Below are 23,783 nucleotides of genomic sequence, written 5' to 3'. Positions count from 1 at the left end.
CCTTAGTTTAATCACTTAACAAATCTGTGCCTCGGTTTCCTCATGAGTAAGCAAAGATGACAGTATCAGCCTTAAAAAGTTTTGATAGGATTAAATGTTTGGATATGTTCAGGTTACATATCTCACAGTAAACACACAATATGGGTTAGTGATGCATGTATTCCAAGATTTCAGAACTCCAACAAAAAAATGGTTTATTGATAAAGAAGGAATTTTCAAAAATCACACCCACCTAACATTTTAAAATTAGCATCTAATGCTTTTTTCATACCTAAATATGTTTGCAAAACCATCATAACTTGCAGAACATTCCAAATGTTAGCATTTTAAAACAAACCTCTTTGGGTGTTCTTTTTAAATGTATTGGGTAGAATGTAAGTGCCACAACTAAGTCTAAAAGAAATAAAAGCAAGATAACCATTCGCATATTTTATTGTTCTTCTTCCTAGAACTAGAAATTCTCTTTGAATTTCTATTCCAGTACCTCAGAAAATTCTGACACTTTGGTACAATATGATTTCAAGTTTTTAAGTTTCCCACCATCAAAAGTCTATAAATGCTTACATTTTCCTCTGAATTGAGTTGTTGTCATTAATACTGGTGCACCATTAATTGAAATGATATAATTATTTATATATGCTTTAATATCATTATGAAAAACAAGGTAAATCTTATTGCAATGCCTCTTAAGAGGTTAGGTGCATTGATTGCAAGAAACTTTACAAGTGACAATGATTTTGAACTGTTTAAATTGTTCTTTTGTAATCCCAGATGTTTCTTTGTGGCAATGGCCAAGGTTAGTTTCCGGTGAACAGAGAGGTATACCATTCTTTGGCAATGTGAGGCAGAAATTACTATTGAAGGTGAAACATGAAATCTTGTTTGAGGGAATATTATGGGGCAGATTACATGGGGAAGTTGAGAAATTGCAACCTAGTTCTGTTACACCTCTCTGCTCAGGTGAACCCACATTTCTTTTTGAAGAATCCTGGTGCTTATTCTTTCTTAAGTTGATAATTCCCTGCAGATGTTTCTGTTGTTATTTTTGTGGGATGAGTTGGGGGATGTTATAACACAATTTTGAAGAGCTATATACTTATAGTCCACCCTGGAACGTTATAGTTTGCATTAATTTATTAAATGATCTCAGACATTCAGTACATGCTTAATATATATGCAAATTTAACTAAATGTTTATTTAATTTATTTGACCTTTTCGTTCTTCATTTCATGACTGTAGCATCTCACATACTTAGTATAGCCTGAGTGGAAATAGCCTTGCAGAAGATAAATTCTTATCTGTACTATTCACTACAACTTTCTGCAGATGTGAAAATGTTCTCCATCTGCACTAGCTAGTATGGTAGCCCCCAGCCACATGTGGTTATTGAGAAAATTAACATGTGGCTAATGTGATTGGTGAATTGAAGTTTTCGTTTCATTTAAATCTAAACTTAACTATCCACATATGACTCATGGCTACAAAATTATAGTAGTAATTGCTGTAAATGCTCAAAGGAATAAATCATGGTAATGTCCAGGCTGTAGAAGATTTCATGATGCAAAGATGTATAAACCAGTAGTTGGGACAGATAGACCATTGTGAGGATGGTGCACCTGGTGGGCAGAACTGCAGGAGCAGAGCTGCATTGTGGGAAAGTTTTGTACCTGTTTCAGTGCCCCCAGGAAACAGAGCTGGGATTTGTTAATTGACAGATAATAGAAAGTCCTAGGTCTCTCAGCTGAACTTTGGCAGATTAGTTTAATATTCACTATATTACCAAATCAATAATTTATGCATATTTGAAGTTATCTGTTAAATAGCTAAAAGCATGGATACAGGACAGTTTGCAACAGTGCAAACATTCAAAACTCAACACATGTCATGCAATTGCATTTAGCAGACAAGAATTTAATTCAATTTTCTATACCTTAATATAATTTTAGAGTGATAGCAAGCACTGAAAAAATGTTTTTTGCATTTGTCTCAATATTTGTCAAAATATTGTGAAATTTCCTTTTCTTATTATTTCTCTGCTAGCTCAAGAATTATGACAATTTAGACTGGATCTTTGCCAATATTACTACTGCTATCACTACTGATACTAATAATAAATGATCACTTCCTTTCTCAGTTATTGCATTATGCTGAGCACGTTACCTACATTTTTATCATTTAATCTTGACATTATTCCTATGTGAGAACTGTCATTTCCCCATTTTAGAGAGGAAAATATTGCATGTAGGGTGACTAATAATATATCAAAATCTGAGTAAAGGAAGACAGACTTTGAACCCTGAATCTCTGACTCACAGCATGTTGTTGAAATTTACTTTGTAATTTTCTATAAAAAATATGTTCAGAACAGTGTATCAGTCTCAATAAGATTGATGCCTACTATGGAATCATACTGAGAAAATGAAAATTATGAACTGTTCTCAGATGTTTGCTAGAAATATTTACTTATAAGAAATGGGTTAGTAGAACGCAAGGTATTCAAATCTATTAATCAAAATAATTCACTCAGGGATGTCTCCTGAGTCCTGTGCTGTTGAACATGCATGCTTTAGGAACTTGAGAGCAATAAAGTGATGTTCCTTTATCTATTTTATAATAGAATGTTTTCATATTTTAATTTAATTTTCCTATTGTTAGAGCAGTGTGAATCTTTTTTATTTTATTCATGGAATGCATGTAAGTACAAAATCTCCCAATATTAAGGTTTGTCAGTATACAATTTTAAATTACAGCATAAAGATAATATTCTTTATTTGAAGCCAAGTTTATAAAACTAAATTTTAAAATAGTCATTTTATTCTGCAATAAAAATCTATGCAATTATTTTGAGGAATTATTTCAATAAGAACTTATTCAGTTTTTCAGAGTACTTTCTTTTTTGTACAACGCCATATTTTTTGATATACAACAAAAATAAGGAACAGAATGAAACAGATGATCAGAGCATATTTAATTAATACCCAGACAAGAGCATTCTTGAGTGGAAAATAGGTGGTCATTACCTCTGTATCCCAGATGACCACCTCTTCTCTTCACCTTCAGATGACATTAGAGCGATCGGTCATTCTATAAGAAAATAGAAGTTTTTGTCTCTCCTGATTTTCATTAACAAATTTATCATGCAACTTGAAATTTGCTAATTTCCAATATTCCTGTTAAGACTCCTAGTTTAGGATGATTTAGCTACACTTTAACTAAACTCCAGGTGGTTTTGTTTGTTTGTTTGTTTGTTTTTCATTTATAAACATTTCTTGAACACTTAAGCATGCTTGGGAGTGAGCATTCTATTTGAAATTAATGATATATACCTTCATTCATTTAATAAATATTACAGTTCCTACTATATGCCAAACACAGTTCTGAGGTTGTAAGAATACAGCATTATGCAACATAGAATATAAACCTCTATCTTCTTGGAGTTTATATTTTATTAGTATATATGTTTAAGTAGATAATTCTAAAATAATTTGGAATTTTGGTGATAGAAATACATATTATATATTAGTGATATCTACTTGAACCACACAAATATGAAATGGTAGTGACATTGCCGTGTCCATGAAGCCATCAGGACATTGTCACAGGAAGCCAAGTAGAAGTGAAATTAGAAATGGAACAGAGGTGGAGACCCAGGTAGACAGGTGTCTGACAGCTATGGGATCGAATAAACACACAGAAACGCTGCTAAAAAAATGTAATTAATTCATTTGTAGGAGTCAGCTTGAGTGTCAAGAACCTGGAAACTTTTGAAATCCTAAAATAATTAACATTTTGCCACCCACTGGCTGATCTCTTGTCCTAATTATATACATTAAGAATCCTGTAGATTTGGGAACTCCTAGTAGAAATTTGACCACCCCTCAGCAACAACATTGAAATACTACTAATTTTAAGCAAGGGCAACTTCTTCCTTTTGGGGGGATTTTTTTACAAACTTGGTTTGTGTCTCAAAATTGTTGATTGATATTATCTTTAGTTATTAACTAAGTATGAAGATGATTAACTAATTTACCCCAAACTAGAAGTAATGGGAAATTCACTATTTTGAAACATTATTTAGAATTTTACAGTTTCAGATTTAGGATCATTAATATATTGTTTTAATTTTTAAATAGCATTATTTTGGGGGGATTATAATGTATACATTAGCTAAATTCAGATTATATATATAGTATATAGTTTTATATATATATATATATATATATATATATATATATATATATATATAATTATCTATCAAAAGTATATAGTTATATAGTTATATATCAAAAGCACCACTCTTTAAAAAATAAACAGGGACTATTTTTTATTATATGTTTTAAGATTTTGAACTGGGAAATTTTTAACTGACGTTTGTTTTAATAGGGTCAAGAAAACCAACAATTATACATTCAGTTTTGAACATTTCACATCCATATTCTCTTTGATATAATTCCATAAAATAAGTATTGTTCTTTTATGTTTAAACATAAGAAGTTCATTTATTGGTCTAAGATCACATTTAAACTGGAGTTAATGATCAAGCCCAGTAATCCTAAAGGAGTCACATGTAACCTTTTATGCAATGCAAATTCACAGAATTTTAACCCCCATCATCTGGTGCCCATCTGTATCTCTCAACTGAAGCTATTATGAGGACACCAACAACTTCCATGTTTCTAAATTCAATGGCTTCTTTTCAGTTACCATTGGCTCTCTCTTCATTTTAGGCAATGGTGGCTACAGCTCCTTTATATACATTATAGTTTCCTCTTTCTTTGTTCCGATTGCCAACATCTCCTTTTTAACACAGTCTTTAATGTAGACATGTGTAATTCTGTCCTTGGCCCTATTACATTCTTGATTGAATTCAGTCTGTTGCTCAACTATCTAGCCATGACTTTCATTATGAACTTCAAACGCATCCTTCCATTCACTTTGTGGATTCCTTTGCCTTAATGGTCTGTAGAATCTAAAAACACGTATTGTAAGATTGCCTTCTCATTTTCCACATTCTTTCTCTAATTGATACATGTGTGTCTTGACTGCTGAACAGTAAGTTTTTTCCAGGAACTCAGGCATTTTTTTTGGCCTTGATCCTCCCAAACATAACCTGGTGCCTGGCAAAAAGTAGATCCTCAATAATTATTTGATAAATAACAATGGAATGTTAACAAATATATCTCTGCTGTTAATGCTTAAGAAATGCAGTAATAGCAAGTGAAACATAGACTCACTGGTCTTGAATAAAAGTCTCCTTTTGGCTCATTATGACCAACATCAAATATTCTCTATTGTCTTTGTTCTACATCAGACTGCACTAAGGGCAAAGCTAGAGAATTATGTTGTTGGATTCATGTTTCTGGGGGATGCCAGAATTAAGGGAGAGTCAGGAGCATGGTTAGAAATTTTTGTTTGGAGCTTTTAGCAATAAATCATAGTGATATACAACTCTCAGTGGGTAGCAATATTGGTGTTAGGTGCATAGCTAGTGATTTGAGTCAAGTAAGCAAGTCTGCCCACAAACCTTAATGGATTTGAAGTCCAGCAGTTCATTCATTAAAGATTAAAGTAATTGGCAGAAACAGACTGTGAACCAAACCTTCTTCTCATTTCCCTTTGAATTATTAAACTAAGCACACTTATATCCATGGAGCTGATGTTACATGCTTTCTTAAGTCAGGACCAACTATTACATCAATCCAGGTACCCTACTCCAGCCGTATTCATTTCAGCAACACTAGTACACAACCATCTTCTGGAAATGAGATTTCTTCTCCATGGTGCCCATTGCACAAGAACTAATTTGTTGACAATATTTGAACAGTTCTTGGAAACAGTTAGCTTTATAAAGGGAAAAGGCTTGAAAATTACATTTCCTTTCCAAGCAGCAATGCCAGAACCAAAAGAACCTCCCCTGCTTCCTCAAGTTATTCTGTTACTTTTAATGGCTGTTCACACCAAATTTCCAATTTCCAAATCATGATCATATTCCTAAACAATATGAAAATCATTAACCCTGGGTTCTGGTACACCAGAAGTTAATTATGTCTTGATAACCACTTCCATTCCTATGATGTTCTTAATAGTTCCTATAGTTTTCAAATATTTCAACCATCCCTGGAGTCCTTGTGTTTGTGTGTGTGTGTGTGTGTGTGTGTGTGTGTGTGTGTGTATACATATACATATATATATACACACAAAAAAAAACACACACATCATTGTAAGTATTTGGAGATACAAAAGAATTCTGCTATGTACATTTGGAATTTATACAACCTACAAACATCTTTTGCATTCCTCAATTCAAATTCAAGTAATAGAAATAAATTATCTTTGAAGAACTGATTTTAAAGAAAACTATCAGAAAGGAGGAGCAAATAGAATGCCAGCTCTAGAAGTCTGTTTTACTAACTGAAGTTAGAACTCAAAATTTTACTGTGTTCCCCAAACCAGTGCCCCCAAAACAGTTCAGCATGTTTAACAAATTCTCAGAGTAGCCTTTCAATGTGAAAATGCTTATTACCCTGATTTTTCAACTACACTGAATATTTATACAAAGAGACAAAAATCTTCTTTCATATACATGTACAAATTCTCAATATGAAAATAATTCAGCTTAATTTGTAACGTAGGAAATTAAATTTGTTCCTAGGAAAAAATGGACAAATTAGATATTGCTTATTAGTCATTTGGTTCAGTGGACATCTACGAAATAAAATTATTGATTCTCTGGTAAAATGGACAAAGATTCCTTCATCCCAGCAGTTTTGTTACCTATTGACTTATTAAGTTCTTCAAGGTATATCCATATCCCCCTCCCAACACTATCTCTAGCTTCTTATCTAAATACTTAAATTTAACTTTTGAAAGGCATCTCATTGCACAGGATGAACTTGAAAACTGCCAGCCCTCAATTCTTCTACTCAGTCATAGACTTACCAAGTTTGAAAGCACAGTAAGACCAAAAAACATTTTTCCTCAAGGTCTTGGGATACAGCCAGATGAATGTTCACATGCTTGCACATTCTGACCTGATGTTTTGCTTGCATTTCACAAAGGTTTCATCCCCTACCATTGTTCTGAGTTCCATTCTTTCTTCTCTCCCAAATAATTAGAAAATTTTTTGCTATTACTGACTCTAAATAGAATTTTAGCAAACACAAAGCCATTTATTGTGAGATGTTATGCTAATTTAATTAACTGTTTGAACTAATTCCCACCTTTAATTTCTCCAATATGCTGATTAGTGAAATTTTTTTGTTCTTTAGTTGATAAGTAATGGGGGAGGTAAGAAATTAAGAAATTGAACTTCTTGAGGCCCACTTCAGAATTAATTCCAGTAATTTCCAAACTATATTTTGATACAGAGACTGAACTAAGTTGTTTTGGTTATCAAGAAAAAAGTGGAAGGGATACTGGTATTGATATGGTGGTCCCTAGTGAGTGAGGTATCACTAGAAGCAGTTACCACCCTTTCCATTAACACTGTCATCCCAATAACTGTCATCCATTTCCAAATGTTGAAAAGAAACAGGAATTTCAATGCAAATATAACTCAAGGTTTCCCTTTTCAGTTAAGTGTTGCTAATAGAAAAACAACACAAAGCACTCTCTTTTTCATGGGTTTTAATTAAAAAATGTTATTTGAATAAATACTGGTATTTTCCATGGTGATGAACTCCACAACCACTATGTAAATTTGCATAACTCACAAACATATGCCCTAATCTGTAGAGTAATTTCATGAAAGGTAGCTTATATAAGCAGAAGTCATACAGTATTTTGGGTAAAGTTACATTAGAAGGTTATGTCAGTGATAATAAGGATTGGGGGCATGCTCAACATATATTCACAATAATTATCCAAACCATTTTGTTAGGAATAGTGTGTAATAACATGCAGGACTGAATTTACTGTTGCTCGTTCCAATGAAGATAAAGAGCTACAAAGAGATTGTTGGTAACAACAATACAGTGAATTTTTTATAAAATATTTCTATTTTATATATAGAGATGTTACTTTTCCATCATCCTAGTCAGAAACAGCTTCTTAAAATAAAGCTAATGAGCTTTTACAAATGTAAAAAAGTAGCATCAGTGGAACATAATTTTATGGAGAACAGTTCATTTTCAGCATTATTAGCCATTTATCAAATAAGTGCAAATAATGGGAAACTAGTTGCATTTGATCTAGGCCTACTATGGATCATGAAACTTAAAAATGTGAGACTGCAAGTACAGGTCATTTTAATGATATTTACTTTTCTTGGAGAAGAAAATGTGAATCTCAGCCATCATCTATTGTGCTAAAGAACTAACAAACTGAATTAAAAGGATGCAAGGGAGAATGTAATGGAGACTACATTTTTACTTTATTTCTATATGTATAATAGTAGCAGTGAGGCTGGGGGTATAGCCAGTGATAAAGCATGGCTTAGCATGTGTGAGGCCCAAATTTCAACCTCTAGCACACACATAAAACAATACAAAACAAAACCAAAAAACCCAAACACCTCACCAAGATCACAGAACGCAGATTGTATCTCCTGTGTGAAAGTAACAATACCAAGCTAGTGCTATCTGGGAATGTGTGTTCTATTATGCTTTTAATTATAGTGATAGATTTCTACTTTTTCATAAAACTCTCATATCCCATCACTACATTTGTGGTCCTCTCTGAGACTAATAGTATGCATTTCCATGAAACTGGCTAAAACTGAAATGTAGGCAGTTACCATGAAATGCATCCACATAAACTTTGAACTCATAAGGGAATTTACCCTGTGATGTTGATGTCATTAGCATTAGACACAAACCCCCTAAACTATCAATCCAGAGTCCAGATATGACCCAAAACTATCACAGCCATGCATTGCATGTTTGAACACCTGATTATGCTGATTCCTTGTTTCATTTTGTTGGGGAAACACATATAGATACATGACCTATAATCGTATCCAAAATTTACTGTTACATTAAAGAGTAGAAATTATTTTAAATGAACTAACATTGAAAAAAATCTCTTTCTCATATTTTTCAATTAATTTTTAGGTCCTGTCGATGTCAACATTCTAGCTAAGTGTAATCCCTGCTTATCAAATCCCTGTAAAAATGATGGCACCTGTAACAATGATCCAGTTGACTTTTATCGATGTACCTGCCCCTATGGCTTCAAGGTAAGTAGATGCTGTTGTGAGAGCCACAGTCTGGAAACATATCTTTTTTTTTTTTTCATAATTCTACTATGCTTTCTCTGTGCGCAGTGGATGTCCTCATTTGTATTCAACCTAACTTGGCCATTCCTTCTACAGGGGCAGGATTGTGATGTCCCAATTCATGCATGCATCAGTAACCCATGTAAACATGGAGGAACTTGCCATTTGAAAGAAGGGGAAAAAGATGGATTCTGGTAAGTCATGAGGCTGTGATTTCCTTTGTCTGAAGTATTGGAGCAAGAATAACTAAGAAAACAGGCATTTTCCTTTTCAAACCCAAGGGCATTCTTTTAAAAAAGAAAAACAGAATAAGGACAATATGTATTGGTCCCTCCCAGAGGTATACTGCAATATTAAAAACAAATGGAGACTCCACAGGGTTCTCAGCTTAGGATGTTACAAATCAAAAATTTAAAAACATGCACATACACATATGATTAATCAAGTCAGATTAGGGCAAGACAAAGTGTTGGCTCAATTATGCTAATTAATAGCCAACTCTTCCCTTAATGCAAGTCCTGCATTCATCTGATGATTTGCTTATTGCTTTAACAGACAGTGTGCAATGATGAGATGTAGGTCCCACTGAAACAGAAAATTAATGATTCATTTCCAGGCCACAATATACATAGACAATCATGCTGTGAACATTTTAAATCTGGAATTATTTAATCATACAGTACAATTACTTCAGATGTACTTCATGAATTATGAAAGAGTCCATTAAGTGGCATTAAGAATTTCACTTTAGAATGCTAATCTACTACTAACACTTGTTAGAATTGTCATGTTATAGAAGAAAAATACTTCATTTCTGTTACAAAATTTTCTCTTATCCATCTACACTTTACTCAAAGCTCATACTGATATTACTTGAGATTAAATATACAATATTTTATGTGGTAAATTGCATTTATTGTCTTAGAGAAAATGTTCATATTTTGTAATTGCAAGGAAGACAAAACTTAATTTTTACATTTCTTTTTTGTTGCCAGACATCTTAAACATTTCACATAGAGTAGGAGATGATATGATTTTAAGAATCAGAATTAGTTCCTCCTCATTTCTGAGTAAAGAAGCATAAATTACTCTATTAGAGAAAAACTTGGGATTAAGATATCTATGATTGTGGAGTCAAACTTTATTTCTGTATCATACCTGGAAATATTGGTTTTTAAGACCCTGAAGCCACTTACCATCTTGAAGCCAACATAAGTTTTATTTTTTAATGTTTTCTGGTTTGTTTGATATTACACTAAATCAATACTTACAACATGGCATTTCAAAACTTTTAAAAAACAAATTCTTATAATTTTATGAGCTCTATAATTTACAAATGTATTTATGGTTTTTTTTCAATATTTAGATCACATGGATTTAAAATGCAGCAAAAAGATGTGAATTGCTTTTGTGTTTATTTTGCCTTTCTGCCCTGATATTCAGGTGTATCTGTGCTGATGGTTTTGAAGGAGAAAATTGTGAAGTCAATATTGATGATTGTGAAGACAATGACTGTGAAAATAATTCTACATGTGTTGATGGGATCAATAACTACACATGCCTTTGCCCACCTGAGTACACAGGTATGAACACTGGGAAACATTATGCCATCAATCACTGTGTCTCTTTGAAAGCATCATTGGCACTATGCTCCTATTTATTTACTAATCCATTCTATTATTCTATAACTGGTAGGTGTTTTGTCAATTAGATGTAATGTAAATAATGGAAGGAACTAAGATGGTTTCAGACAATCAAGTATAAGACCCAGCAAGCTCAGTGCAAAGTGAGTCCATTATAAAGTCATTGCTCTGCAGCAAAAAAGAATTTTTCATGTAGAAAGTTCTTATCCCACAATTCAATAGCATTTCCATTTAAATCATTTTCCCCATACAAACCAACTCACCAAAACATATGTGAAAAGAGAGAATTTTTTAAATAGCCAAAATGTAATTAAACATTTGAGATACTTCGTCTATGTTTATTTTTTTACCAGCAAGTATTTGCTTCTAGTGACCCATGTCCTTCAAGATGAAAATCAGGAAGAGACTGAGCATTTGGGATACTCTTACAAAGCCATCACCCTTTTTCTGACATTTTGTCTCTGTGGGTGATAAATCTCATATGACTATCCAAATTGCTAAACTTCCACTCAATTTAAACCAATTTGCTATAAAATCAACATCAAGTTTATGGCCTATATATTTTGACAGAGCATCTGTTTGACTGATATTTGTGACTATGAATAAGAAAATTCATAGTTGTCTTTTTGTTCCTTAATCTCTTATATTTAATGGAGAAAAATAATTCCATATTATATTTTTAAAAAAAATAAAGAAGTAGATTCTACTAGTCTGTTGAAAGCTACCATTTCCATTTAGCTGGATATTTTTATTAATTATATTTCCATTAAATCCAATACATAGTTAAGAAAATCAGAGACTGAAATATCTATAGATGTGGCTAAGACTAACATCTCTAAACATTGAAGATGCACACACCTCTATATAGCTAACTTTCATAGGGTTTGTTGGAAAACCACTGAAATTTAAATTTTTATCAATACCTTTCTTGATGGGAAAGTATCTTTCATGATGAAAAACTGCTAAATACAATAATGAAGTTCAGTTTTAACAGCTCAGATCTGTTTAAGGATCTCTGACGCTGCATTTTCTGTAATTCAGGTCTTTTTAATAGGAGTAAGGCACCTTATGTCATGTAAAGTTATACTGTTTTCAGAAGAAATGCTGTATCACTAATTGTTCTATTACATGGATAGAGGGTTTATACTGCTTAGCAGGCAAAATTTGAGCATTCTTTGATATTTTGCATTAACCACGGGATAAGTATAGGAAATAGATCTAACATGCACCTATAGTACAGGGGTGTGCTACAAAGCTTTCACCTTCCACCAATAAAACTTACACCTCTCATACTTGGCATGACCCTGTGGCCACAGATTCTGGAGCCCTTACAGCTACTCTGATAACCTGAGGGCTAATTTGATATGTGTAAAAACCCAATGTTTGCACTAAAATCTGTTACTTAATACTGTCTTAGGACAAAAATAGGTCTCTTTTTCTGTCATTGTTCTGATCATTTTGAAAAGTGATTAAGAACCCACTTAATCTTGGAGACCTCTATAAACCAACCTACTCTGATTCCACCAGACAAATTAGATCCAAGCATTGCAAGCATAATTTTGCTATCTATGCCTTTTTATGTATGGAAACCAAGAATGGATGAATGAATATATATAAATACTTTCCCTTCCTGATGAAATCTGGGCTTGGAGAACAGCTATGTTCAGGTTCTTGTATGTCTTTCTTATGATAATTTAAATAAGGTGGTAAATACTGAGTTGGTTTGAAGGGGTCCCCCTGCTTTGGCTTTAGCTTTGCTATTCCTTATTCTTTTGTTTTCTTTTTCTGTCTTTGTCTTACCTGCTCACCTTTTATTTCCCAGGCTCTCATCCTAAACGTCTTTGACACATGTCCTCCCATCTTGAATGGCTCCATTCAGTGCACCTTCCTCTGAGAAATGTGACTTTCCCAACTACATCAGATCTCTTCCTTTAAAACATATCATAATAACCCAAAGCTTAGCAAAACCACTTCTTAGTCAAAATGTGACATTTATGAAAGCTGTCATGCAAGAACCTACCATTACTACCCATTAAGAGGTTTGTCTCTGCATAGGAACTGAAACCCCTTTAGACTTTTTAACTTATAACTACTACAAATATTGGATTGCTTTAATTTGGGCAGAGGATCAAGAAAAATATTGAACTCAAGAGAAAGTGCATGACATACAAAACATGAAGATATTACCATTATAACCTTGGACAGGGTCTTGTGGGCCATGAAACTTTGACAGTTTGGCAGTAGAGAAGATATCTAAATGGGGAAAATTTATAACTCATCTTTTAACTGTAGTGTTTTTGTGCATATGTGAAATGAGCTCATTTCAAAAATATCAAACAACCATCTGCATTTTGAAATCAGTGGCACATAAGTGGCCTTTAATTATAGGAAAGTATAAATCAGACTCTAGAGTTTTGTATCCTGTTTCATCCAAGTCTTCATTTAGGGAGGAATTTTCTTATAATGTAACTATATTGTGTTAAATTTAATTTTGGAATCTGATTAATGAGCATGAGATCTGGGAACAGAAACCCTGCTATGCTCAGGGAATATAATAATGTTGTCATTGTTTAAAAATCATTTGAGGGCTGGGGATGTGGCTCAAGCGGTAGCGCGCTCACCTGGCATGCGTGCGGCCCTGGTTCGATCCCCAGCACCACATACCAACAAAGATGTTGTGTCCGCCGAGAACTAAAAAATAAATATTAAAAAAAAATTCTCTCTCTCTCTCTCTCTCTCTCCTCTCTCACTCTCTCTTTAAAAAAAAATCATTTGAGTCACAAGTTGCTTTTTGCTTTGAAGATTTTTCACTCTGCATGCCAAACACATACAATAAGAAAGTAAACTCTATTTAGGTACCAATAGGTATTACCAATAAAACTTCATAGAAAAAGCTCATGAATTATTATGGTGTCAATGTTTGCATTGTCACCTATGTGAAGTTAAAATGAGCATAATGTTGTCAATGGAGAAAATCCAGAGATCTGAAAATAATCATGCAGAGAAATGATGACATGATGAGTGGGCCATAAACTGGATTAGAAGAGGGCTGGGAATATGGCTTACTTGGTAGAGTGCTTGCCTCACATGCACAAGTTCCTGGGTTGAATCCCCAGCACCACAAAAATAAATAAATAAATAAATAAATAATAAAAAATAAAAAAAAAATTAAAAAGGAAGAAAGAAAAAAGAAGTACTGTAAGGAAAGTGACCACCATTAGGTGATTTATTAAACGTTATTTATATACTGAGTAACCAAAATATCACAGTAAGTAGTTAATGGTTTATTAGAAGAGAAAACTCTTGTTTTTTCTTCCGGAATAGATTTATAACATAAATCTTAAGGGCCACTGCTGTCATTCTGTCCTCACCCTCATCATCAAAACTGTTCTTCACTTCAGCCCATCCCCTGTCCAGCTAATTGCACAGTGCATGACTGAGGAGTATTCTTCTGGCAAGATTAATTTTTGAAAGGTTAAATTATAAATTAAAATCACTGTTCTATGAATTGGGAAAGTAGAACTTGGAATTGTTAAATAATTTAAGAATTGATTCTATAGTTTTAATTTTAGCTTGGGATTTGGAGCTTGTTTTTTTATATTTCTAACTCAATATCTTGTTCCTGAAAACAAGCCCCTTTTTTGACAAAAATATTCAAGAAATTTCTTAAACTGGCCAAGTTCAAAACCAACAAAAACATGAAATATGGACACCTTTTCTTGGGCTCTAGAGCTAGATAGTGTTGAATTGAACAATGTGTTTTTTCATGTTTCACAACAGAAAAAAACCCTGGATCTGGATCTGTTATGTCAAAACTAATGTGTCTTAAGTAATTCATTTCTCATGGGACCGCATACAATTATGACACAATGCTGATCAGATTTTAGGCCCTCATATTGCTTACTAATATTAAATGAATTAGGCAATTTATTTATTCATAAAGTCTTAGAATCCATGTTGTGCAAAATATTCAGAACATTTTAATTTCTCCATTTTATGCCATATCGTTTTTTTTTTCCAAATCTCTAATGCCCACACACAAACCATTCACTGTGCATCTTAAATAGCCAAGCAACCGGTGTCACCTCCCCTGGTCTAGATGCAGACCTGTAGCTTCCTGTGATGGCATTTACTTTTTGCCTCCTTTCCCTCCATGTGTATGCTTTTGGCCCAGCTGTAGGTAAGAAATCTAAGCTTCGCTTTTGTTTGCCTCCTCACCCTGGCTTCTCTGTTAATGCTGCCATTGGCTTCCTGTGCTCTACTGTTGTATCGCAATGTAAAAAGTCTCTTGTCTCTTCTGTCTTTGTCGCTGCCAGCTGCTAATCTGAATGAGGTGGAAAAAGGTTAGTTGCCTTTTCACTCTATTATGATCTTTGTTTCAGTTTTCCTCTTTCTTTTAAAGTTATGTAGCCTTAACTGTGTGTACCTGATAAGGAATGTTTACAGAACATGAAGTCAGAAATCAAGACCTCAAATCAGCCATTTAGATCCTTGATATGTGTATATGTGTGTCAAACACTGTAAAATGCACCTATGGAAGTAACTTGATACTTTTCTAGAAAGCGACAGTAGAGATTATCTGAGTGGGAAGAAGGAGTGGCTAAGAAAAGCACTAATATTTTCTATTTCCTTTTTGTCCATATTCTTTTACTTTTTTAAACATGCTATGAACTTATATTATTTTTATAATGAAGAACTTAGGTCATTGATTATAATAGGTAAGCTGTACATAGAAAATACTTAAAGTATATGGATTTTCCCCTAACTTTTAAACCTATGTCTTTAGTAATATGAAACATGGAAAATGTTTCACTATATGTATTTATTGGAACACTTTATAAAAATGAATACTACAAAGCTCAAGAGGTTAATTTACAGAATGAAATAGTCAAATTTGTATTCAAGAATTCCATGGATACTAGGCAGTCTTTTAAATTGTGAAAAGAGGCACATCTGGCATTGACATCAGTGTGGACCACAAGTCTCCTCCAAAGTATCAGAGCCCAGAAAAGAGAGACAGGGATTAGAGAGATAACCACATCTGGGGATTATCATGGAATCTTCTTCTTCTTACAGACTCTGAATTATAACTCATGCCACTGAATTTTCAATCACTAAGCACACTAGAGTCTTCAAGTATCAGGTTCAGAAACACTGTCATAGGACCACACATGCCTGTCTTCATAGTTCCCTTTGTATTTAAAGTCCAGGGCTGATATTGAATCATGGCTGCTCTGTCCTCTCTTGCTAAGCACTCCATAGCCTTTTGCTGCATTGTTTGAGTGATTTATCTGCTTGCTCAATGTATCTAAGAAACACAGCCTCAGTCTATCTCAGAAACACAATAGAAATTATTATATTATATGTCCTTAGATAGTCATGTATGTACTCTCAGGACCAAGTTTGGCAGGGCAGTAGTGTTCTAAGTTACCACATGGTTTCATCTGGTGACTAGATTTCATGCGTGTGTTTGTAAAAGTTCTCTTTTATTTCCCAGAATTTGCTGCTAACTGGATTTGCTTTCAAAAACAGACAATCATTCTCTGTATTTTTAAACCAAAACTTAATTACAACTAGAATTTAGATGTTTTTATATCTCCAAGGGTAATTTTCTTAATTGAAGTGAACCTCCATAATCATTTGACATATCGTTAATGTAAAAGAACTCTATGGATATGAACAGTAAAAAGTTGAACAATAACATTTATAAAGCAATAATCAACCATTTACTCAAGAATACACACCTTGTGAGTAGGGGGCCAGGTGCAGACCAGTGTCCTGCTGACCCCAAGACATGTAGTATGACTTGGGCATCTTCTGCTAGAACCGGCCCACCTCTACTTGCGTCCACCTTCCAGGCCTGGCATCTTGTCATGTCACACAATGGCTCTGACTGTTTATGTCTAAAGAGTTCTTCTTCTGCTTTCCCTGATGTCTCTTCAACTTGCTACAGACAGTTTTCCTCATGCACATTTGAAAAGAATAAAGCTGGAACCACAAAATCTCAGTGCAGAGAAGCAGTCTTTTTTAGACTTGAAAATAAGTCCTAATCAAAGCCTATACCATTAACCAATTAATTCTCCTGAGAACTGGGCTGCCTTCTATCATATAGGACAGAAAGAATTTGTGTAGGTGTTGGGAGAAGCTCGGATTTTTAATTTTGGTATTAATATTCTAAATTTCAGGACTCTAGTTTTAGACTTTTTTTTTTTTTTTGGTCTGTGAGACAAAGGTAGTGGTATCTGTTCTCCTTCTGGTAGGTATTTGAAAATGTTAAGAATGTAGAGGAAATATTAAAATGGTAAATGTTTATACTTAAGGAATATCAGAGACTTCCCTTTAAGATAGTTTTAAGTTTTGCATCATTTAATTCCCATATGGTTTGGATTATGTTCTCCCCAGTAGTAGAAGAATTCTTATGGGAATTTCGATAGAGAAATTTTTGCCTAAAGTAAATTTTGTGTATGAAGGAAATTTCTCTGACCATATTTTCCCCTACTGTCTCTTTTTAAATCTTTTAATTTTTCCCCTATTGTCATTATTATTATTAATTTACTTTCTATGATTACTTCAAATAGAAAGACTTTATTTAGGAGTACAATTTTCTTTCTTTTTACTCCTTTATTCTACTTTGAAGTATGAGGACATATTGAATGTTGAAGGAGTCTTTAAATTGACTATATTTTTAGATGTTGTGTGTATTTTTAGATTTTCATGATCTCTTAATAACAATAAGTCTATCACTACTTTTGCATCAAGATACATGAGTTCTGTATATCAGAGTTGTTACAGCTGTGATCATAATTCAGATCCTCAAATAAGGGACATTAAAGTTGCACTCGTTTTTTAAGTAAATACTTTGGCAACCTAACAATATTATATGGTTTGCATTCTTTGTGCAACGTTTCAAAGTTTTCTTAAATCCACTTGAATCTCAAAAAATGTTTTAAAAGAGTCCTTTGTTTCCATTAGTTGGCAGGCAGTGCCTACGGAGCCCAGAACAACAATTTAGTTTAACCAGTCTTATTCAATTTAATTTGGATTTATTTTTTGAAAACAGAGTCCAGTATGTTCTGGACTTTCAGTAGCTGTTGTAAGTGGTTTTATCATTCAGCCCTAGAGATCCAAGGGGGAAGTACTAAAAAAAAATTCTCCTTTTTGGATTATTTATTTGGAGAAGTTTTTCCATTTAAAAATTCATAAGATGTTTATTGAGAAAATACCTTATGCAGGACACCATGCTAAGTACTGAAAGTGATACAAAAATCCACAAAATATTCCCCTTGTCCACCAGGAAAACTCTTTGATTCTTGACTGCAAGTTCAAATCAGGTCAGATGCATGGGCATTGCAAGCCACCACTTCTCAGGTCCTAAGTACATTACCAACATTATAGAGGGACTTTGTAGGTCTAGAAGCAAAGAGAAACTAAAAGAGCACTGATTAGGAATCAAAAATAAAAATAAAAAATAACACTGATCAAACTCTCTGTCAAGCACTATGAAGAAACTAATTTCATGTCATTTAGAAAACAAAATGAGCACAAAACTTTCCCTTCTGTAAACTTTCTTTGTATCTGAATTGATAGCACATGCTCTGGAGCCTTTTTATGTTGAATTATGATTAACTGTACCTCATGGGGTTTCTCTGTGACATTGTCCCCACTATGTACATGTCACATTTTGTACCCATTTCACAGGACATCTATCAATGGCACATGTATCTTCAGGAATTCATGGATCCTCAGGTTCAGTTCCCTGTGTTTCTACACTAGCAACTGGATTTAATTGAGTTTAAAAAGATGAGGGAAATGTGGGTAATTTATAGATCATATGCCACTCATATGCTGTCACACACAATCCCTCAATTCCTGAGCTCAGCCTCTTCACTTCCTATTGGGATGGTCATTGTTTGGCAGAAGAAATTGTAGGAATATCTAGGAGTCAAAAGATGGTCATGTAGTACATATAGTCCAGGCTTCAAGAGTGTATCTTAAGTTAGGACCTCAGAACACATATCTGTTAACTGACTTCTTTATTCTCTCTCCTTCCAACCATTGCCCTTTATGCCTCTGAGTCTTCTTCATCAACATTTCAATAGTATTTATCACCAAAAATCAAACATATGAGTGCTATTTTCATGTTTTGTCATGAAGGACCTAGTTTGTGCCAAATGATTTGCTAGTAAAGGTGATGTGATTGGAGAAGTACAAAAATGTCAATGAAAGTAACCATTGACCTCAAGCAATGTACTTTTAAGTAGTTAAATGTCACGTATTTTATTCATTGGATTGCTTCTTTTGATACCTTTCCTTGCTAAGATAATTCAAAAAGAATAAAATTGGTTTCATGATTCAGGATTTTCTTGAGCCAAGCAGGAGCTCAAAAGGAAAATATTCAAAGAATGATTTGTTTTACCGTCTAAAAATCTGTGTCCTGGGGATTCTGTCAGGAATTCAGCCAGACTTCCTCCCCTGCTACAATTATATTTGAAAATGTCATAACTGATTAAATTTAACACTAGAATTCTGGTCTAGTTATTCAGAGAACTGTCCTAAGTTCCCTCTCTATCATTATCAATATTAATGATCCTTTCTCAAAAAAAAAAAAGCTAGTTTGGTACAATTTATGAATAGACTACATTGTCTGCATTGTCAGCACCAGAGTCCCTCTGCCCCTTCTTTGTCCCCAAATAGATTCTGAGACTTTTTTTGCCTATTGCATGGAGAAAAGACATAAGTCTAGTTGCATTAGCAGAAGCTAGCAACAGTTGAGTATATCCGCAACACCATGTACTGCTCTCTAAAACTGCTTCTGCTGTAGACATATCCAACCTAAATTCAAAGGGATGACTTTGGGAAAAATTCAGTCAAGATGCTGTAGTAGATTACTAATTGAATGCCTTAGGTTATTGCTTTGTTTCATGTAAAAAAAAATAATAATATTTTAAACAGAGAATTAGCTTGGAAAGTTCCAGAAATTCTAAGGGTCAATCTTCTATTCTCCTGTGCAAACAGTGAGGATGAAACAAGCCTAGAAGAGATATACTGTTTCCCAAATTTCTTGGTAACTAGAAAGTGATTAGCCCTTCAAAATTTTCTTTCTCTGTATGGCTTCTGCTAATGTAACTAGGTTAGACTTTAGCACTCTGCAGCCTCCTCTGGCGCCATGTTTTTCCAGGCTCATTCCCACCTGTCAGAGACCTACTCTCTATGTCCTGTCCTCCATGGAGCCCCTGCCTGTGCTGTACAGTTCTTGCTTCACCCTCACCCCTGAGACACTTTCACCTTCTTTAAGAAGCCCCTCCTGTTTGCCCTCAAAGCATCAGTTCCCCTTCTGGAGCACCAGGGAAACTTTCTGCTAGCATTCATCACAAAGCCAATGTTATACTCACTGGGGTTTTTATTGGATTAGTATGTTTCTCCTCCTCCTAGTGGATGAGCTCCATGAGAATAGGAACAGCTTTGTGTCATTGACACCATTACATTCCTAGCATAGATACCAGTTTTTACACTTAGTTAGAACTCAAAATATATGGTGATGTTAAAAATTGATTTGATTCAGAATAATTAGAAAAAAGCAACAGGCATATTTCAGTATAAATATTAGGGAAAAAAATGTTACAATACCTCTATAATTCCAGCCACTCAGGAGGCTAAGGCAGGAAGATTATAAGCCCCAGCCTCAACAATTTAGTAAGACCCTGTTTCAAAATAAGAAAAGAGCTGGGGGGTGTAGGTACATGGTAGAGCACACCTGGGTTCAGTTTTCAATCTTTCGCTCTCTCTCTCTCCCTCTCTCTCACACACAATACACACACACACACACACACACACACACACACACAAATTTCAGTAGGGGTAATAAGGGAGAGAATTACAAACGAAGGTAAACAGAAGGGTCTAATTTTGTTTTTTTTTTTTCTTTTTTGCTGTTGTTGGTGGTGGGTTTTTGTCATTGTTGTTTTTAACAAAGAAGGAACTTTAAAATCAGTTAGGCTCATAGATCTGAAATGAAGCAGAGGATAAGGTCAATTCCAGGTGCTACTTCTCAGAGCAGCTACCTGTGTGCATAGAGCTTTTTGCTTATTGCAGTGGTATTTGCAATATTGGTACCATGGGGGCTCTGGGTACACATTAGACCCTGTTTGTACCCCTGAAGACTATAATGTTGTTCTGCACAGCTAAGCATAATGCTCTCTCTGGTAACTTGCTGGCTGCATTATTCATCTCTGAGTGCTGATTCACTCTTCACTTGAGTATTATCAACTCTGGTGACCAGCATTCACTGTTATACCTGGTAGATGAACATAATGCCTACCATCAAGAGCAGGGCACCTTTGTGTGTGCTTGTTAATACCCTTGACAATCAAGTTGGGACAAAGGTAAAACAGGACTGTCCTAAGAAAGCTAGAATGAATGGTCACATTACCACTATGACAAATTCGTCAGAGAAATTAATATGTTCACTGATGTTCCACTCTTCAAGTGTGTGCCCACAAGAACCCATACCCTCTTAGGGATCTGAGCTCCACTCTTGTCATGTTCCCTCACAGCTCATATTCTCTTAAGGTCTGCTACTGCCATATTCCCTCAAGCTCTGCTACTGCAGAGCTTGACATCTCCAGTCCATGTTTACCTGACAGATGTAGTCAGATGAGATGACCCAAGAACTTGGCATAATTTTCTCACCAGAAAGGTGCCTTTGATTAGAACACATGGTGCTTTGTCTTCAGAAAGTTCTGCTGTGCTGAGAAATTGCTCACCAACTACCTCTGTTACCAGTGACAGGAGATCATTCACTAACCTTTGTTATCCTAAGAGTTAGCAATAGACCTGCTGGTGCATCACTGTTTCCTCTCCAGTATATGGACAAGCAGCACATATATATCCACCTACCATCCTTGAACCCCTTATCCACAAAAAAAGTTGAAAACCATAATCACAAGGAAAGTTAATTTGCTCATCTGATCAAAAGCAAATCATAAAGGCCAGATATCCATTGTGTTCCATGTTTTTGTTTTGTCATTTGGGGTTCATGGTAGAAAACAAATAGATTTCCTGAGATTTTGTGGAATGGGTTGGTGCCAGATCATGGACTCAAGGTTTGTCCAGATACCTGTGAGGTATCTGAGGTTTGTGAGCAGACATTTAACCTGCATTCAACCATGCTAAATATGTTTTTTGATGCTGGATTAAACATATAAAGACTTGCTTATAAGATAATTGATTTTAACACTGACTATATGGATTGGAATGAAGAATGTTCTACTATGATTTTATCAACTCAAGAAGGGAAGTGGCCATTGATATTTTTTCAGGCCCTGGAACTTCAGAAAACTAAATTCAGTCCCCATATTTTTTTCTTTTTTTTTTTTCACTATCTTGGTACTATCTCTGACTACACATGTAGAAAAAAAAAATTAAAAATAAAAATTGTATGATGTCCTTTCAGGTACAGGGGAACTTTTACAATACTCCCAGTTAATATTTTAGGTCACTATAGTTGTAGTGATTTATTTCTGTTCATCCTGAAAACCTGATGCCATTTTCAATGCCCAATTTCTTTAATGATTGGGAAGTAAATACAGAGTCTAAAATCTGTCTAAAGAGCATGTTATGTTTTCCTTATTATATTGAGCTCTTAAGACTCCCCATCATGCCAAGTCACTTGACTTTTAAAAGCTGCACTTCCCCAATACAGCAGAATGTAATATAATTAGGAGAAATTAAAGAAATAACCCAGTGAAAACATTTATTTTAATTCTGAGGCAGGAAATAAAATAATGTTCAATCTGAAGAGAATAAGATATCTTTTATTAATGATTAATCACATTTAGTAAAAATTAAAAAGAAAAATGTCCAAAGGCTAAAATGAAACCCAAGTTGAACATAAATAGACAAGTTAGTTCTTGCTTAACTACTTAGATGAATAGTTATTCCAATAACTACTACTTGAGTATATCACCATATCATAAACTCTAGGAAGACACATAAACAAATATACCAATGTTTCTTCTCATAATGATCTTACAGTCAAACAAAAGGAAAGAGATATACACCAATAACATAAAATGCACTCATAACAGTGCAACTATACAACCCTGCCTTCTATGCTTGTCATGACTATTAAGTGACCACATATTTACATGATGTTTAAAACTGCCTGGAACAAGGTAGTAAGCACTCTACAAATATTGATTAAGTAAATAAACAATATAATATATTTGCCATAAAGCAGGCACAAGCCTGAGTGAGAAAAATCAACAACAGAAATGTCAAAGAAAGTTATTAAAGCAAAAGAAAAAAAACATTATCCCAAGCATTGAGTTGAGATAACTTCATAAAACAGTGAACAGACCAGATGAGAAAAGTGTAGGGTAGAAGATTGGGCTTTAAAAATGAGTTAGGCAGTAGTGAAACACAGGGAATGCTTTTGCAATATGTGTTAGCTTTAAAATGTTTGGTGAGAATAAAAAGAGTCAAGTCATTTTTAAAATAGTCCATCAATCTTATCAGAGTCAGGTGTGTATCTATGTAAGGGAAACAAGCAATTACCATATACAACTTCAGTAATGACTGATATTGCTCTTATTCTGTTCTTATAGAGATAAGGAATACGTACTTGAAATTCATACAGCTTTTCACATTCAAGTTAGCATGCTTAGCCTAAAGCTCTTAATTACAAATTTGGCAATCTATCTATCCCACAGTTTATTAGAATTGCCTCTCTTCTCACTCCTTTCCATAGCAGATCTATGGAGAAATTCTTGTGGAGAAGACAGAATCAACTCTTTTCTTCTCTCAGCGCTGTAATTCACTCTAGGTTCTGTCTCTAGCTCAGACTTTTTCTAGGAACTGACTGTAGTCAAGATCAACCACATCCCTCCCTGTAGTCCTTGCATCTAGTACAACAAAATACAGTATA

General features: G+C 34.3%; 1 protein-coding gene across 1 annotated transcript in view; it reads left to right on the top strand.

Moving 5' to 3' along the window:
* The window catches only part of LOC308640262 (slit homolog 2 protein-like), a gene marked incomplete at both ends in the record, with an annotated part of 55,882 nt that overhangs the window by 21,432 nt on the left and 10,667 nt on the right, over positions 1-23,783 (top strand). The window contains 3 exon segments of the mRNA XM_081312229.1: positions 9,052-9,176; positions 9,312-9,409; positions 10,659-10,798. Of these exon segments, the coding sequence (XP_081168355.1) occupies positions 9,052-9,176; positions 9,312-9,409; positions 10,659-10,798 (363 nt within the window).

This window comes from Spermophilus citellus, assembly GCF_964194105.1.
Source record: "Spermophilus citellus genome assembly, contig: SCAFFOLD_485, whole genome shotgun sequence".
Taxonomy (NCBI): domain Eukaryota; kingdom Metazoa; phylum Chordata; class Mammalia; order Rodentia; family Sciuridae; genus Spermophilus; species Spermophilus citellus.
Note: the sequence above shows the minus strand (reverse complement) of the source record. Positions and strands in the feature narration are given on the sequence as shown.